This window comes from Mauremys reevesii, linkage group 3 (assembly GCF_016161935.1).
Source record: "Mauremys reevesii isolate NIE-2019 linkage group 3, ASM1616193v1, whole genome shotgun sequence".
Lineage (NCBI taxonomy): Eukaryota > Metazoa > Chordata > Testudines > Geoemydidae > Mauremys > Mauremys reevesii.
Window position 1 is genome coordinate 196199004 of NC_052625.1, and position 17808 is coordinate 196216811.

Consider the following 17808-nt stretch of genomic DNA (forward strand, 5'->3'; position numbering starts at 1 on the left):
CTCAAGCCATGAGTATAAGGATTCCAGATGAAAAGCTTTTACTTTAGATTCGCTCCTTCCGCTTTAATGTCCCTGTCTCTGCTTTCGTGTTTTACTGCATATGAGAGAGAATTTCTGGACCTGGACATAAAAGCATAGTATGTGGAGGGAAACATAATATCTCATTGCAAATGATGAATCGTTTCGTATAGAGGCAAAATAGCCTGCATTTTAATAGAAATAAGGATAGACAAATATCCGCTATTCTGTCTGCTGTGTATAAACACATACAGCGGAGAGAAGAGTGGATATTAATAAGTGTATATATGTGTGTGTATATACACACACATATTCATATATGGTGATACACACAACGATAAACTTGTGTGTGTCGTTGAGTATCACAATATATGAATATGTGTGTTCATGTAAGTGTAGATATATATATATATATATATGTATATATAGGCACACAATGTGAGCTATACATATGAATGCATCTATCTATATTTGAATGCATGTATTTGTATGTTTACATGTACATATCCGACTATATCTATATCTATATCTATATATGCCTGGATATGTAAAGTTGTGAGATTCTCTCTCTATATATGAAGTCTGTGTGTGCATATATATAACCAATAATGTTTTTACTATCCGATTGAGGTTTACTTCTGCAGCCTATTGTTTCAGACAACAGATATAAGTTGCGATGGAAGAGGAACGTCGGATTTGCTGTCTGTCCCCCATTTCCAATTATAGATGGATCATTACAGACAGAGAAGTACTGAGAATCCAGACATCTGCTCTTCACATGAATGCACTCACCTCCTAGAGAACAGCCTGCCATCATGCTCTGGAAACTGGTTGAAAATGTCAAGTATGAAGATATCTATGAGGTGAGTATATAATATGCATGTGTGTGAGAGAGTATATGTATACAGTATATAAATATACATCTCCATGTTTATATGTACGTTTATACAATACATATATAGATAGGTACATACATATGGAAAGCTATATAGATAACACACATATACATTCAGGAAACCCAGAATAAATGTTCATAGGCTTATTTATTTGCTTTTTTTCTCTTCAGCAAGACGAGTCCTTAACTTTTTTTTAAAGCTGTTTGATGAGATTTAAAACATCGACGAAATGATCTGGGAGTTGGAATAAGGCAACTTAAACGCAAAAGTTTGATTTTTAGATCTCGAATTCAACATAATTCGATTAAACACGGACAAATGTCAAGAAAAAAAAGCTTAAGAAAGGAAACACAATCTTGTAATCCTACGATTTAATCCATTTCTGGGTTGGTTTTTTCTCCCCTATTTTCAGCCCCAATCTTAGAGCAACTTGAGGTTGTTGTTTTTCTTGTTGTGCCTTCCTTATAAGATACATCTGCATGATTTTTTATAAATACACTGAAATATATACATAGATATAGATATAGATACATCAGTATCTATACACACATAGACACATATATAGTCAGAGACAGCTACACAGATATAGTCAGAGAACAGTGAAAGTTGTATGGATTATTCAGAAGGCTTTGATTTTTGAGGCTCAAAAGCAAAAATGTAAAACATTTGCTAATTTTCTACTGCTTCATGACCTGGATATTTTTTTGTAAAGTATGCTCAGTCCATCTGGTTCTTTTAACTTAATCAGCGACTGCATTTTCGCAGAAAGGAAAAAGACTTTTAAGGAAAAGACGTCTGTATCGTCCCTCTCGCTTTTATTTTATTTTATTATTATTATTTTTATTTTGGGGGCACTTTGCAAATGCGAGCAGCACTTTTGCTAAGGAGATTTTAAGAAGGGTCCCCCTTCGATTTCAGTACAGTGGAGTTTGTTGCCATAACATAACTCGTTCCAAACGGCAGGATATGGTGCCGATTGATTGTTTTAGCAGTAAAATCTGTATGGCGTGTGTTTGTCCAAAAGAAGGAGCCCTGTTCCCTGCAGTCTGTGGAGTGGATACCATGTCATGGGCTGGCTGGTCAAAAGTCAGAGCCTTTAAGGACTTAATTCTGGAAGTGAGTTAATATTTAATCCAGAGATCTGAAGGAGAAAAAGAAAGAAAGAAAGAAAGAAAGAAAGAAAGAAAGAAAGAAAGAAAGATCACTTGAAGGGACATGTTAATCTGTAGGAAGCGTTTCATAAAATGAAGTGATCGAGATAAAATGTACAAAGCTTATCAAAGTGCCTCATGCCTGAGAGTAAAATCGTAGTAGTGAATACGATTCAGTGTGTGCTCTCTAAAAGCAGTCCTATGATCCTAGCGGGGAGCCGTCTTCCCGATAGAAGGAATGTCTCAACTCTCAAAAGCTCCCGTCAGGCTAATTATCAGCTGAACGCTCGCAAAATCCAGCATATGCAGAATTAGTATCGGCGCAGGCACGACGGCTCTGTCCCCTTCGGACAACCCCATATTCCACTCCTGCTTTTCCTTAAGTGCGGGTCCTTTCCAAATACTGATCAAGTGGAAAGCCATGATCTGCCCTTCACAATAACAACCATTCAGAGGTAGATATGTCTCTGGATTCTTTTTTTTTTCCAGAGGACGCTTTTAAGGCTATTTGCCTGCTTTATATTTTATTTATACTTGTAAGTTTATTTCATCTTGGAGACAGGGAATTTAGCAGTGGGGTACATTTTGTTTGTGTTTTGTCTTGAAACATGATATAGTCTAACTTTGTGGTGCTTGGGAAGTGATTCTGTAATGCCTAGAGTTAAGAAAAAAATACCCAACTTTCCCTAGGGATAGATAGATAGATAGATAGATAGATAGATAGATAGATAGATAGATAGATAGATAGATAGATAGAATCTTTCCAGGGTTTTTTTTTAAAATCTGTCTCATTCTCTCTGTCTCTGTCTCTCTGTCTCTCTCTCTGATTTATAATTAATAGTATGGTCTAAAAACCTCCTATCTACTTAAATTGATTTGGTCTTAAAACAAAAGTGGGAGACGAACTTGCTGTGGGAAGTGTGGGTCTCTGTAGGAGGGAACGTAAGTTGAACTTTAACAGAAATGGCAGGCAGGCCAGTCGAACGGGTTCTTGAAACATCAAAAGGGTTTTCTATCGCCTCTGGCTTTGCCTAGAAACTATAAATTTAGTATCCTTTAAAATTCACTGCATAAATTTTACATCTGGGTGAAAACTGGGCGCATTTTTGGCATAGTTAGGGGGCAAATTAGCATGGAGAATGAAATGGAACCCGACTTAACACTGATTTATTTGTACGTTTGAGATATTTTGCTTTTACAAATAACTGCAATCTGTAACTTTCAGTCAACGTGCTTAATTGCCGCTGTAAACAGACAAATTATAGGGGCTGAATAGTTTATTTATTCATTTTCAAGAGAGGATCAGGAAAACTTCCCCACCCCCCGTTATGTGTGTGTGTGTGTGTGTGTGTGTGTGTGTGTACACAAAAAAGCACCAAGAACAACCACATTCTCCTATTTGGATGCATAATTACATGTAAAAGAAGGAAATACGATTTTTTCTTGGCCTCTAGCATTGCTCCATAGCACTTCCTTGCTTCCAACCAGCAGTGTCTAGTTTACACTTCTTCCTCTGCCTGAGTTAATTGAAGTTATGTCTTTTCCTTGCTAAACTTTCCCCCTCCCCCCACGCCCCGTACCTTCTCCCTCTCTCCCCCAACTCGGCTTCTGCCAGCCCCCCTCGTCTGATTACATCTAGTAATTCTCCACTGAATGAACGTCATTTACAATGGTAGGGGAGCTCTCGAGCTGGCTGCAAGCTTCACGCTCCATTTGGTCCTGCATTCTCCCTTTAAAGTAGTCGTGTAATATTAATAGTCATGAATATCAATTATTATGAGGCGGTGTAGAGGAGGACAGGGAGGAAGGGGCATCGGAGCAGTCTCAGCCTAGCCTTGGGTTGGAGAGGATTGCATCTGGAAGCTCAAAGGGGAAAATAAATAAATAAATAAACAAAAAACCCAGAGGGGAGGGGGGAAATCATAGATGTCTACATAGGTTTCCAAGCTCTTTTTTTTTTTTGCGGGGGGGGGGGAGGCGCACTGGCTAATTTTTTTATGATGATTTTTTATGGCTAGACTTGGAAATACCTCAAGCTGTTCTCCTGTGTCCAACACGTCCCTTTGCCGAGCTCCTTGATATTTTTCTCCTATTATTACTATTATTATTATCAGCACCACTCTTTTATTTGTAGCTGTTACAAGACTTTTTTTTATTTCCAGATGTTAGTCCACACCTATTCCGCCATGGTGAGTTTGGATCCATGTTGTACCAGAATTGCATGTTCTCTCTCTCTCTCTCTCTCTTTCTCTCTCTCTCTCGCTCCCTCTCCCCCTCTCTCTCTCTCTTGAACGCCTTTGGCTTGGTAATTTAGCACAATAATTGGAGGAGGCTTGCAGCTGCTTCTCCTTTTTGCATTGTGTGTTCTTGGTTTGAGCTGGGGGGGGAGAGGAAAACTTTTTTTTTTTTTTTTTTTTTTTTTTTTGCCATCGCTGGTGGGGATTTGGAGAACACTCTGTGGACTAGATGTTTTCTTGTTTACTTTAGCCTTGCAGCCTCAGCTAGGATGGAGTTGGGAAAAACTCCTCTCCCACACTTTCTCGGAAGACTTTCATATTCCTCCCTCCCCCAATACACACAGCAAGACTTTTAATTACAATTTTAATGCTCCATCCCCCCTCCCTTTGGAGTATAATATTTGAAAGGGATAACATACATTCGAAGTTGCCTCAGAAATCACAGTGGCTGGATTTGTTGTTTATTTATATATATATATATATGTATTTATTTAAAAAAAACCAGAGGCTTGACTTTACATAAAGACACATTTACCATTTTATTTTCACCCTCTCTCCTTGTCATCGGACTATTACCGCGTTTCTTCTGACCTTCCCAGGCAGAATGAGTGGGTGATTTATTTATTTTTTAAACCGGAGTTTAGTGGCGAAGGGGAGTGAATAGATGTTTGAACACTTTATATGCTGTGGTTTGGAGGGATGCTAGGCAGCCAGAGGATGGATCAAAGCCCCACAAACTGTACATACATAGAGTGCACCACTCCTACATTTTTAATTAAGACATTTTAGTATATTTCTCTCCCACCTCCCGCTTCTCGCCTGTTCCTGGAAACTTACATGATCAGGACGGGAAATGCTGGACTATTCAAGTCCGGGGGATTTAAGGGGTGCATTTAAGTGCGTATTTTATTTTCTCTTGCGGTGTGATTTGTTTTTCATTTCCTCTTTTTTTCTTTCCTTTTTTTTATTCCTTTCCCGTTTTTTTTTTGTTTTTAGGACCGGCATGATGGAGTCCCCAGCCACAGCTCCAGATTGTCCCAGCTGGGCTCTGTCTCCCAGGGACCCTATTCCAGCGCGCCGCCGCTGTCTCACACCCCGTCCTCGGATTTCCAGCCGCCTTACTTCCCACCCCCCTACCAGCCTCTTCCTTACCACCAAAGCCAGGACCCGTACTCCCATGTCAATGACCCTTACTCCCTAAACCCCTTGCATCAGCCCCAGCAGCACCCTTGGGGACAAAGGCAGAGGCAAGAGGTGGGATCAGAAGCCGGCTCACTGCTGCCACAGCCTCGGGCCGCCTTGCCTCAGCTCTCGGGACTGGACCCCAGGCGGGACTACCACTCAGTGAGGCGGCCAGATGTTCTCCTTCACTCGGCACACCATGGCCTGGATTCCGGCATGGGAGACAGCCTTTCTCTGCATGGCATCGGACACCCAGGAATGGAGGACGTGCAGGTAAGGCGGTCCTGCTCCTTCCCTCGCTACTGCCAGGGAGCCTGAAGAAATCTTAGCAGCTGGGAGACACATAGTCAACACAATGATCAATTATGAATCATAGCAATTAGACAACGGAAAGACCTATTAGGTAACCCTCCCCCCGCCTCTTCAGGATCGTTCCCTACTTGTATTTTCCAGTATTTTTCTTAAAAATAATCTTTCTTTCTTTCACCTCCCAATACATTAACAAGATGAAAGCTACAATAATGAAGAAAGAAAGAAAGAAAGAAAGAAAGAAAGAAAGAAAGAAAGAAAGAAAGAAAGAAAGAAAGAAAGAAAGAAAGAAAGAAAGAAAGGAAACAGGCGTTTCGGAATAATCTAGGCATTTTGAAAAGGAATAAAGTTTATGGAAGCTTTTCTTATTTCAGATATTAAGCCATGTGAAATATGGGCCTCCCAACCAGCTTTTTGCAGTTTTGGGATTTCAGTGAGATCTTTCAGAATAACAATTTTTTTTAAAAAAATACTCCCAGTTAGGAAAAAAAACCCTGTGTATAGGATCAATGATATATAAAACGATTGCACGAGGCACTGTTTTTAAATGTTTAGTGTGTATGTGTATATGTGTATATATATATATATTCTCTCTCTCTCTCTCAACAACATATATCATTGTTCTGTTCCATCCTTTGGGAAACAATGGAGTTTCATAGGCCTGGGGGTACAATATTTCCTAGCTCTCTCACTCCTCAAGCCAAAGTCATCACGGGTTATTTCCTTAAAACAAAAGCCCCATAACAATTTCACCCAAAATGGATCTTACTAAGGCACAGCTCCCATAGTAGGTGGATGCATGATTTTCGGCCCAAATTTTACACGAGGGTTGCTGTTTTCTGCTGATCGTGATGTTTTTCCTGCTTTTTTTTGTCGCCGTTGCAGATATTTAAAAGTCTTGGTTAGATTTTTTAAAAATAGCAAGGGAGGGATCTGCAAAAAGGAGACTAAAGAACTCACTAAAATGAATTGGGCTTTGACCCAGTTCAGCATACAAGTACCAAGCAGGCATGAGGAGGAATTCGTTTATTAGCCAGAAGACCTATTATTGCTCAGCTTTAAAAATTCAAGACTGCTGAAAATACAATCACTGGAAGGGGAGAATTGCAAAATTGATTTGCTTGGGTGTCACTTTAAAGACTCGCACGCCCCTGTACCTTGGTGCGTTAGTGTTTGCGATGATCAGGGGAAAGGCTTTCCCTGGTGTTTGTTTACTGCTCCCTCTGAACTCAATGGCAATCGGAGCATTGGATTGCACGGATTTAAAACTTTATCTGTAAAACGTACGCGGACTCCCTGAGCTATAGGAACAGGCTTTATGGGGTTCATCCTACATTCCTTATTCAGGCAAAACTGGCAATGGGAGTTTTGTCTGCATAAGGACAACAGACTAGGATCCCTTATCTCTCTATATCTAGAACCGAAACGATATAGAAAATATTAGTGCATTGACATTTACAACGCCAAAAGAAAACTGCTGGTACACTCGTGCTGCTTCTCTTATAGACAGGTAGGGACTGGATACAGTTATTCGCATTCAGATATTTTGAAAGCAAAACGAATCCTTCTATTAAACTCCCCGCCGAGTCAATAAGGCGCAAGGTATTGAATAAAAATAAGGTGCATGTCGCATCGTCATTTTCTACACAAAAGTATATCCAGAGCCTACGGTAGGAAGGAGCTAGTTTAGCCTGTGTTTAACTGCTGATCTAAATAGCTAAAGGGGCGTTGCAGACAGGGTGTTTTCGTGCAGGAATCTCTCTCTGGACACAATGTTTAGACAGGATAGAGCACTGGGAGAATGAGGCAGGTACTTATTTTGAAAGGTTGGATCTCAATCTGAATAACAAAATATTCCAAGGGATAATTTATGAAGATGGAAGTGTTCATCAGCAAGTTAGCATAAATAGGCACAGAGGTGGTGCCAGGATTGTATTTATTGACAGGCATTTTGTATTATTTTCCCTCTGTGTTTGCGAGCCAGGTTAAGTTGGCGGTTTTCTTAATATGTTATTCTTAATATGGACTTTTTCTAGGACAGGTAAAACAAATCCTATATAGCCAATAAATAAACCTACTTTCTATGCCTTATGGGGAAAAAAGTTTCCTTGAGGCATATTAGTCAAGGGTTTTTTTGCTCATAAAGTTTTACTTTTTGAGTAAAGTTTTTTTTCTTATACCATCTGATTAAATAGATTTCATAAGTATGTGTTTGGTTGGCAGAGAGAGAGAGAAAAAAATCGAGGATATGATATAAACCCAGTTCCAGGCTATGTGTAATCCCTTGTCCAGGAACATAATTAAGTGGTTGTAACGTAGGGTTCTGTTATTGTAAGCACAATGCTGTCCTTTGCGACGAATTAGTTTTCCATCTGCAATTTTCAACCGACAAATATGCACAGAGAAAAAAGGGATCTTCACATGGAAAACAAATATGCCTCCCCTAGGTAGAAAAAAAAATAAAATAGCCATTTCAATTTCATCCTTATTCCTCGTTGATTAGGGGATCTGCACCTTTTATACCTTCATTCATTATTATAGCCAAAGCTACAGGGAAGAAATGCAACCATCTCTCTCTCTCTCTCTCTCACACACACACACACACACACACACACACGATCACACATTCAGAGTTTGCAAAATAAATGACGAACTCTATTGGTTTTATTTTAGTGATATTATTTTATAGCTGCTGGGTATGGAGATCGTGTTTAGAACGGATCAGTGCGATCAAGTTTATTTGCAAAAATAAATCTCCAGATTTGCTAAATTTATGCTGGAAACTCATCACCTCCCCCATTACAAGCTCTACTCCTGCCCTTCCTCCATCGCCCCCCCCCATCTCCTCCTGTGTAGGCAAGCTAGGGAGACTGAAAGTTAAGTTGCACCAAAACACCCGAGTCTCTTATAAAGTAACCCCTGGTATCACTTTTAACTAAAGAAGTCTAGTAATTAAAAGTCTGAGTTGTTTTTCCACGTTTCCGCATGCAGTCCTAATTAAATCTTTACGATCCTCTCTGTGACTATTAACTGCCAGCATGCTGCGCGAATATCCTGTACAAAAACCCAGCAGGAGGGCGTAATTAGATAGAAAATCAGACAAGAGTCTTCTCATTAACTGTAACAACTAACCCACGTTGCTGATGAAGCGAGTGGAGTGCATCCACACACACATAGGTAGACATAGACATAGCCGGGCAATATTGAGATAAGGTGAGGTTAAAAAAAAAAGAAAGAAAGATGGCGCTTCATATTTGCCTCCATTTTTATAGCATCGTGTTGCAAAATGATGCTCTCCACCAGGCTGCACCATTTGTTCATCTTCCTCTGTCTCGTTGAAGACAGTGTAGAAGCTGCTAAAGGAGAGAAGAAAAAGAAAAGACCTTATCATTGTGTTTGATCTTTCCCCTCTTGTTTTCTGTGATACTCTGTAGGTATGGGGCCTATTGATTAAAGAGGAGTTAAAGAAAAGACAAAAGGGAGAGGGGGTCAACGGGGAGGCTGGGGTCAAGAGGGAAAGGAATCCAAGGAAATATTGTTTATTGTTCCATCACACTTTGGATGTGCTGTTGGAAATATAATTGTATCCTAACTAATTTCCCACTTTAGCTGGGGTCTCCTGAGAATAGAAAGATATAAGGACTGGATTATGATAAACTAAGACACTACTTGGAAAGATAAAGTTAGAATAAGAGGAAAATTCCATGACTTAACGATGTTTAATGTGTCTCTGGGAAAGAAAAAAAAACAACAACCTTTAAAGCCATCATCTAATGTATCTATCTATCTATCTACAGCCGCAGTTTAGAACTGACCACAAAACGGAACCACTTATTGAAATCTATTAGAAATGGTTCTTTAGTCACCTCTGTTCTCTGTGATGGTTGTTGTTGCTGCTCATTGATGAGGGTAGTCTATATCAGGCAACTTATATTAAGAAATAAAACTTAACATTTGCCCCTGCTACAGTGTAACCGTCTTTGTTTGTTTTCCTGCTAAAGAAGTTAATGCCATAATAACAGGTGTGCTTCTAACCAGGGTGAAAGTAGACAGGTTGAGGAGAGAGATTGAGTGACTTTTCTAGGCAATCAATTTAATTGCTCTTATATTTCGTCTCTGTGTAATTCCCTTCCCTCATCTCTCTCTCTCTCTGTCTCTGTCTCTGTCTCTCTCTCTCTGTCTCTCTCTCTCACACTTACTTCTAACTTGTAACCAAACCGTGCAAGCGGTTAATCTCTGTTTGTTTCCTATACTATGTGGGTGTTGCACTCCACTCTGAATTGCTCAAACTTTAATTACAGTCTATAATGTAAACCTTCCTATATAAAAAGTAAATGGCCTGTGAGTTAAATGGCAGGGTTAATAATAATAAAATAAAATAATAATAATAATAATAATAATAATAATAAAATAAGTTGTCCTTAATCGTGTTCATTTAGATACTAGATCTTGGAGATGTTACCAAATTGCCAAAATTTCAAAGAAAGAAATATAAAGCTTTATTGAATGCAAAAAAGATTATGTAATATCTATGTTTTATAAGATAACAAAAATACTATTGCACCCCACATGCTTCACACCTCTTTTTTATTATAATACCATATAATTTGGAACAATTTCATTTCCATGTCCATTTGGAGGAATAATAATACTACTACTAATAAACCTTTCTTCCCCCAGTGAATTAATATAAATGGAAATAACAGTAACTCCAGTTTGGAATGACATGATTTATGTACGCCATTCTTTAATATCCAGTCAATTTGAATAGTGATGTTTTTATATTCACAGTCAGTTGAAGATGCCAATAACAGCGGTATGAACCTATTGGACCAGTCTGTCATTAAAAAAGGTATGGATTATTCCAACAAGCTTGACAAACTTATACTGTGTAGCAATGTCTTCCTGATATGATTTTACTTTGAGACAATTAGTTTACCCGGAAAATAGACACGCGAGGGAGATAGATAGATAGATAGATAGATAGATAGATAGATAGATAGATAGATAGATAGATAGATAGATAGATAGATAGATGAAACGAGGAAAGAGGAGGTAAAGAGAACGAGTATTTTCTTGTCTAGGAGTTAGATAATTACATTTTATCTTAAATATTTCTTTTAATTGCTGCCAACTGATTTAAAATAAGTGAATAGCCATCAAGTTTTGAATTTTCCAGCAATTCCTATTTTGATATTGGTGTAAAAATGGCACCACCTATTATAAAATAGTTTTCACAGATATACCTTAACTTTTCACCTCTAGTAGTTCTTGATCTGCACTGTGTGGATTGTTTGATTCCATTTGTGGCTTTTATGCGTTTTCCAATCGTGCCAAATGTGTTGGGGGGGGGGAAGAGAAGAAACACATGCTTATGGAAATACAACCTCCCCCTCCAATATGCCCATTTTAAAAATCATTCTGCATATGCATACATGATTTAGTGTAACTGCAGAATCACCCCATACTGTTAAAGGGAATGTGATATTAACAAATGTTTGCAGTCTCTTGTACAGCTGTAAGCAAAATAATTAACTAATTAAACTAATTAAATGTAATTACAATAACTCATTTTGGGCGTGTTGCAGCTGCTTAATTTTTTTTACATTTCTCTGACAGTCACTTGAAGATGCATGGCGATTAGTATGGGTTATGCTCATAGACATTAAACAGCTCTCACACTGCACATTTAGGGAGAGCTATCTTTAATTATCCAAGGAATTTCTATTTCTAGATTCAGTTTTAAATACTAGAGCTGAGGCTTAGCAATGCTGGCCCTTATGTTTACTATCATCAGCACTTATCTGCAGTGGTTTATTCTTCATCTCATGCACATGAAACCGATACTTTAATAGGGATGAGTTTCTAGAATATTAAGAAAAGAACGTAAGGGGGTTGCTGGAATAAGAATTCAAGGCAGGGTGAGGTATTTCGATCGTTTGTTTCCTTTAAAAATGCAATTATGTAAATTCGAGCAAGCATAACTTTGGGGAAGGGTGGATGAAAACCTGAAGCTCTTTTGACAACATGATTTATGGCGGGTGGTGGAGAAACGTAGGGTTTTGTGGGAAACAGTGAATTGTCTTACTTTAAGAAAAAGAACTGTTCTGCGCTTTTCAGTTCGCATGGATTACCAGCCTATGGGTTTAGGTGTGTAACATATCGGTTTGCGAATGTATGCTCTGTCTATATCTAGCTCTCTCTTTCTCTCTAGCTCATACGCAATGTTTTCTCTTGGGCCTTCTTGATTAATTGGCGGTTGATTTGTGGCTGAGAGCCTTCTTTTTAACGTTGATCTGCCTTCGTATTTTCGTTGCCTCGTACGCACATTTTGCATTTTGTTATGTGCAGAACACTGCCATGTATTGTATGTGACCACTCGTCAAAACAGTCTGTTGTTTTTTTTCCAAATGAAAAGGGTAGCAGGAACATTTGGTGTCAATACACAGTGATTGTGGCTATAAAGATAGTCAGTGTCAAGCAGTTAAGCACGTCTAAGGATACTTACAATTATATTAGAAAGAGAGAGAGAGAGAGAGATCAGAAGATGCTGATAATTCTAGTATGCATGTGAATGTGTGCACACATCTGAATATACCCACAACCACAGGTGTATGCTTAACCCTAGTCTATATCAGAAGACACTTAGAATTATAATATCTATATTTAAACGTATAGATACGCACTTTTTAAATCATATCAGTAAAAAAGATACCGACATTTTCTCGTAGATGTGTTAAAAGGCATAGGAATGTTATTCTCTCCCCCGTCCCCCCCCCCCGAATTAATGCTGTGCTTTATTGAACTTTTAGTCTAATGTTGTGAGTTTAGGTTTTCTTTGAACACTGGTAGAAGGGAAGAGACACATGGGGTCATATCTTTGGCTGACGATGTTGGATCAGACCGATAGAAGGTGCAAAATAGAAAGGGTGCAGTATGAATTTTGCTGTGGTCTCAGCACTTTGCAGCCATAGGAATGTACTTTGAAATAAGAATAAGTTATCAAAGACCCGCAGATCATTCTTGCTGGCAGATGATAGATAGATAGATTTTCTTCTTGACTATTACCAGTAAAGTACACTTAATGATAAATGAAATCTGGACAGGAGAGTTGACGGATTTGCCTGTTTCAAAAGAAGCTAGTTTACCTGTTAAAAACGTTCTCATAAAAATGTAGTGTGAGAGATAGGATATAGAAGTAAATTATTAACACAAATATCTCATCCATCCTCTCGGATATAAGTGCCTACATTTTTATGATCTTTGAGTGTCGTGGAGGTAATGATGATTATCATCTATCTATCTATCTATCTATCTATCTATCTATCTACAGCTTCAGAAAGCTTGCCTAAAATTTTAAGAAACCCTTGTAAAAATACTATAATCGTCATCATCTTGAACTGTTCAATTGATCATCCGTGTTGATCCCACACAATAGATTATATACACACACTCTCTTGTTATGTTTGCTATCTGGGCTTACTTGACATTTCTGAAGTAATTTAGTTAAGAGGAAATGAGTTGTTCCCAGTAGAGAGAGCAAACGAGTGGAGTGAAGGTAGCCAGCGTGATAAATGGCTCTTTCATTTGGAGATCTCCAGAGCTCGTTTAAGGCTAATTTTCTGTATTAGCCCCCTTTGAGCTATTAATGCAATAGGCAGGGACCGTGGCCCCTCGTCTCTTAGCTGCCCCATTAGAGAGCGCATTAAGCTGCCAAGCCTCTACTCTACTGCGGTGGTGATGGGAGGGGTGGCGAAATAATGAAAGGTGCTTTTTAAACTCTCCTAATCTAAACTGGCAGAGGGTGGCTAATACGGTTTGAAGGGGTCTGGTCAATGAGCAATCAATAAAGTAATAATGAGAAGGATGCGGTACATTAACAGTCTAAAAATCCAACAAGACATTAAAAAATCATTCTTAACTCTTAGTTCCATTAAGATTGGCGTGGTGGAGAGGAAAGGAAAGGGAGGAAGCCTAGATAAATGACTCTGATGATGATCATCAAGAGTATTAATATTAGATTTATCTCAGGTTTAAGGAGTTAGCAGCTACATATTATCTGGGTTTAGCCTCACATTCACTGTCACCCAGGTTCCTGCTGAAATCAAGGGGAGGTTTTCGGCGTGTAAGGAAGGCCGTGGCGGGTCCCCTTGTCAACAGCTCAGCTGTAATTTGGTTGGCATGATCTATGACAAAATAAATTGTCCTCTTTCAAAATCTCGCGTGGACTGAGTCCAAAGTTCAATTGTTGTGACTTTGGGGACATAGTCAGTGACCTTAAAAGTATCCTGATGTATTTACTTCAAACTATTTATATACGTTGTCTGTGCGCACACACGCACACACACACACACAGTAGCATCAAACTCTATTTTAAGCTCAATATGTTAACATAGTGCAAATAAACTCTAATTCCCCCCTCCCACTCCCGAATCACACAAAAGGAGCCTCTTAACACTTTAAAAAAGTCACTCCCTCGATAAAACAGGATAAGATTTTTTTTTCTCTCCTGCTTCCTGAAGTGACCAGCAATAAATGATTAACTAAAAACCACGATATCTGGTTACAGCTTTTCAGGTGATCGAGTTGCGAATCGGTTGAAATGTAATGTAGAGAATTTGCCTAGGTTTATTTATTTATTTTTGGTTCTTTTCCTGGAACACCAACTGTATTTCATTATCGCGTTTACTTTAATGGGAAACAATTTCGGGGTAATAGATTTCACTCTTAAATTAATTCCTCGCTTCAAATGCAAGGAGTGGTGGTGGAATCGAACTCTTGGCATCAGCTCAAGAAGACACGATAGGTAGATAGATTTTTTAAAAAATAAGGATCGAGGCTCAGTGTCAGGGGGTATTATGTATTCTCGGGTTTCTAGGTTTACCTACAAAGTCAAACCAAATCACCCACTGCCAAATCATTGACTGTTTTGATGGTCATAAACATTTCTAATGAAGGCTAATTCCAAATCCAGTTAATACTTACAGAGATCTGTAGACAACAAATGGGTACAATACTATTATTTTTTGCCCAGTGCAGATGATTAACCACCAATATTTCTTTAAACCATGTTTTTGTCTTGCAGTATAACGAAGGTGCTGGAATAATGTCGAGTACTTGCATCCCATTTATTAATTTAATCTCTCTGTGTGTGTGTGTGTGTGTGTGTGTGTGTGTGAGAGAGAGAGAGAGAGAGAGAGAGAGAGAGAAATGCTACTTTTGCATTGCCACGCAGTTGTGTAGAGCAACCCAACAGAGAAATGAAAAAAGACTGAGCCTTAATGTATGCACAGAAAATTGTAAACATGTAAAGAACTGAAAGCTTCACGCTGAGTTTTGCCATGCTCCATTTCCTTACCATTTCCTGCTGTCGTTTTAAAGCGTTCTCACTCATCTAGAGATTCCGTTTGCAGGAACAGTATGCTCATAATTACTAACAAATCAAGCGGCTACTGTTGCTCTCTCGGTTTATTGATAAGCTGAAGAGAAATGGAAGGGGAAATGACAATGAGGCCGAAAGGACCAGGAAAATCACATTTTTTTTTCAAAGCTGGAGGGGAGGTTTTGAGGGACAATGGGAAAGGAGACACACACAAAAGAGTTTGGGAGAAAAATTTTGTGAAAGTGACAACAAGATCAGCATAAATGGGACAAAGCAAAACATGCAAGAAGTAGGCAGAAACTTGTGTGTGCATGTGGTGTGTCCTTCTATGGACAATTATTATGAGGCATAAAAGCAGATTTGGAAAACACATCGATGTAGGTAAAAATACGCCAGGGAATACAGTGTATAACTGTTTAAATAAATGCATTAGCCGACATTTTACACACAGCCTCTAAAATCTCAAAATTATATTATCTCTGGTAATAGTTCTAATATCTTTGTCATGATAGAGAGAGATAATTAATCCATTCCATGGCAAACTCACTTTTTTTTAGGAGTGGCAGGTAATTTACGAAAGATAGAGTATAGATTAGAATACATATCTCTGAAGCTATGAAATCGCAATAGATATGCTTGCACAGGCTTGTAAGACTCCTAAATGTGTTTAGAATTATTATACTCAAGTGATTTTGATGTATACCTAGTCCCTTTTGTATAGTTATTATTAAGAACAATCGCAGAAGTTTGCAAAGCATAGCAGGAAAGAGGACTAACTTGCCTACCAAAATTAATTTGCATGAAACAAAATATTGAATATATTACATCCGTATTTCAAAGGTAAACTAGTGTAACAAATGCTCCAAAAAGGGCAACGCAAATTGGGAGAGAGATGTTTAAACATATCATGCGTTCAGCTCTCTCTGTGGTGAGTTTAGACGAAGATCAAATTTTCTTAGGACTGTTGTCTCTTGTTTAATTTCTCAGTTCACTGGACAGTGACCTGATAAACTAGTCACTAAATATAGGTACTGGAAAGGTGTATCAAAACCTTTGTGTGTGTTTGTTGGCGTGGAGAAAATTGCAGAGTGAAATGATCTCAGTTGTTAGTGGTCCTTTAAAGGATTAGTGATTTCACAGCGTGTGTATGTTCATTTATTTTCAAAACAACCCGATTGTGTCTTGATGGGAGCACTTGAGTGACTCTGCAAAATATCTTACTGAAAAATGTAGCGCAGAGGGGAGAGGGTTTTTTTTTTTAACATACGCTTAAAGCATCCTAAAACCAAAGGGTCTGACTGATCCATTGAGTCAATGACAACATTCCTATTAATAGCAATGGAAAAACCGCATCGGGCCTCTGTCCCCCTTTTATAACTGGTTTTGTGCCAATTTCAAGTTTTTTGACGAGCTAGAGTTGAGAAGCTGGAAACGTCCTTCCGAACCTGTATACATAGTCTTAGTCAAGATAATACAAAATGGGAATCCGTTCCGTTTCTGATCCCCCCTCAGTAAAGCCACTCAAAATAAGTTTCAGAGGGGTAGTCGTGTTAGTCTGGATCTGTAAAAACAGCAAAGAGTCCTGTGGCACCTTGTAGACTAACAGACGTATTGGAGCATGAGCTTTTGTGGGTGAATAACCACTTCCTCGGATGCATCAAAATAAGTTGTTTACATTAGAGACTATGCGCAGTCTATTTGAAGCAATCTGTATGTATGAAATCTACATGCGTTTTGGGTTTGCGCTGTTACAGAGCTTTTATTGTGGGAGTCTGGCCTGGCGGTAGGAAATCATTTATAATAAAAACAGCGAAACCCTGTTGTGTCTATTCCATACACCGAGGTTATAAAATTGGCAGTTGCCCAGTTGATAGCACTTGTTACGGTATTAGGCTACCCGATCTTATTGTTCAGCAGCCCCAGACGGTTTAAATAGTCCCCCAACTCCAATGGGTTGATTCTCCAGACATGTTGCAAATAGATAGGGTTTTATGATCTAACTGGCATGTATTATAAGGACCTAAGTAGCCGGCATATTTGTGTAGTAGAACCTATTACTTGCAAAATTGGTTTTGCAATTGATTGACTGGCAATGCGATATTGCAAAGGAGAATTGTACAGGGTGTGTGTAATCAATTAGTCTTCTCTGTAAAATATGCCCCCTAGACTACCACCAGCAAATCTAGAATTTAGGAATACACGTTCTATAAGGAAATGAGGCTGCAGTGATTCCAAAAGGAAGCAGCAGTAGCAGCTGTCAGCTCTTATTAACTCCTGCATAAAACATACCTTAAGTATGGTTTGTTATCAATTACGTGCAGAAATGAAACAACTGGGAAAATGCAGCGACGCTGTCTATAAATTAAAGTGATTGGTTGATTGATTAGAGCACCTGCTGTAAATCATAACAGTTACACACAATTATGAACAAGCTATTTAAGTTGATTTGTAAACAAAATTCATACCAGGAGGGAATTGCTTGCATTTTTAGTTTAGCAAAAGAAGTGTTTGTTCCTAATTGTGTCTGTTTGGTGTTATAAGGATTAGAATGGTATAAGTCCTTCGGTTTTTCCTAGAGCAATCTTATTTGTTACTCAGAGAAATTAACTACTTTGTCTGGTACTAGTTAAGGG

The 17808-nt window shown here is 38.6% G+C and overlaps 1 protein-coding gene across 3 annotated transcripts in view; it reads left to right on the top strand.

Moving 5' to 3' along the window:
* The first annotated feature begins 702 nt into the window (after positions 1 to 702).
* The window catches only part of TFAP2B (transcription factor AP-2 beta), a 32204-nt gene continuing 15098 nt past the window's right edge, over positions 703 to 17808 (top strand). For 2 of the 3 annotated variants that reach the window (XM_039528328.1, XM_039528327.1), the window contains exons 1-4: positions 703 to 881; positions 4228 to 4254; positions 5299 to 5757; positions 10585 to 10645. In XM_039528328.1, the coding sequence (XP_039384262.1) occupies positions 801 to 881; positions 4228 to 4254; positions 5299 to 5757; positions 10585 to 10645 (628 nt within the window). In that variant the 5' untranslated portion in view covers positions 703 to 800. The remainder of the gene's footprint in view (positions 882 to 4227; positions 4255 to 5298; positions 5758 to 10584; positions 10646 to 17808) is intronic. The other variant, XM_039528329.1, reaches the window with a different exon arrangement.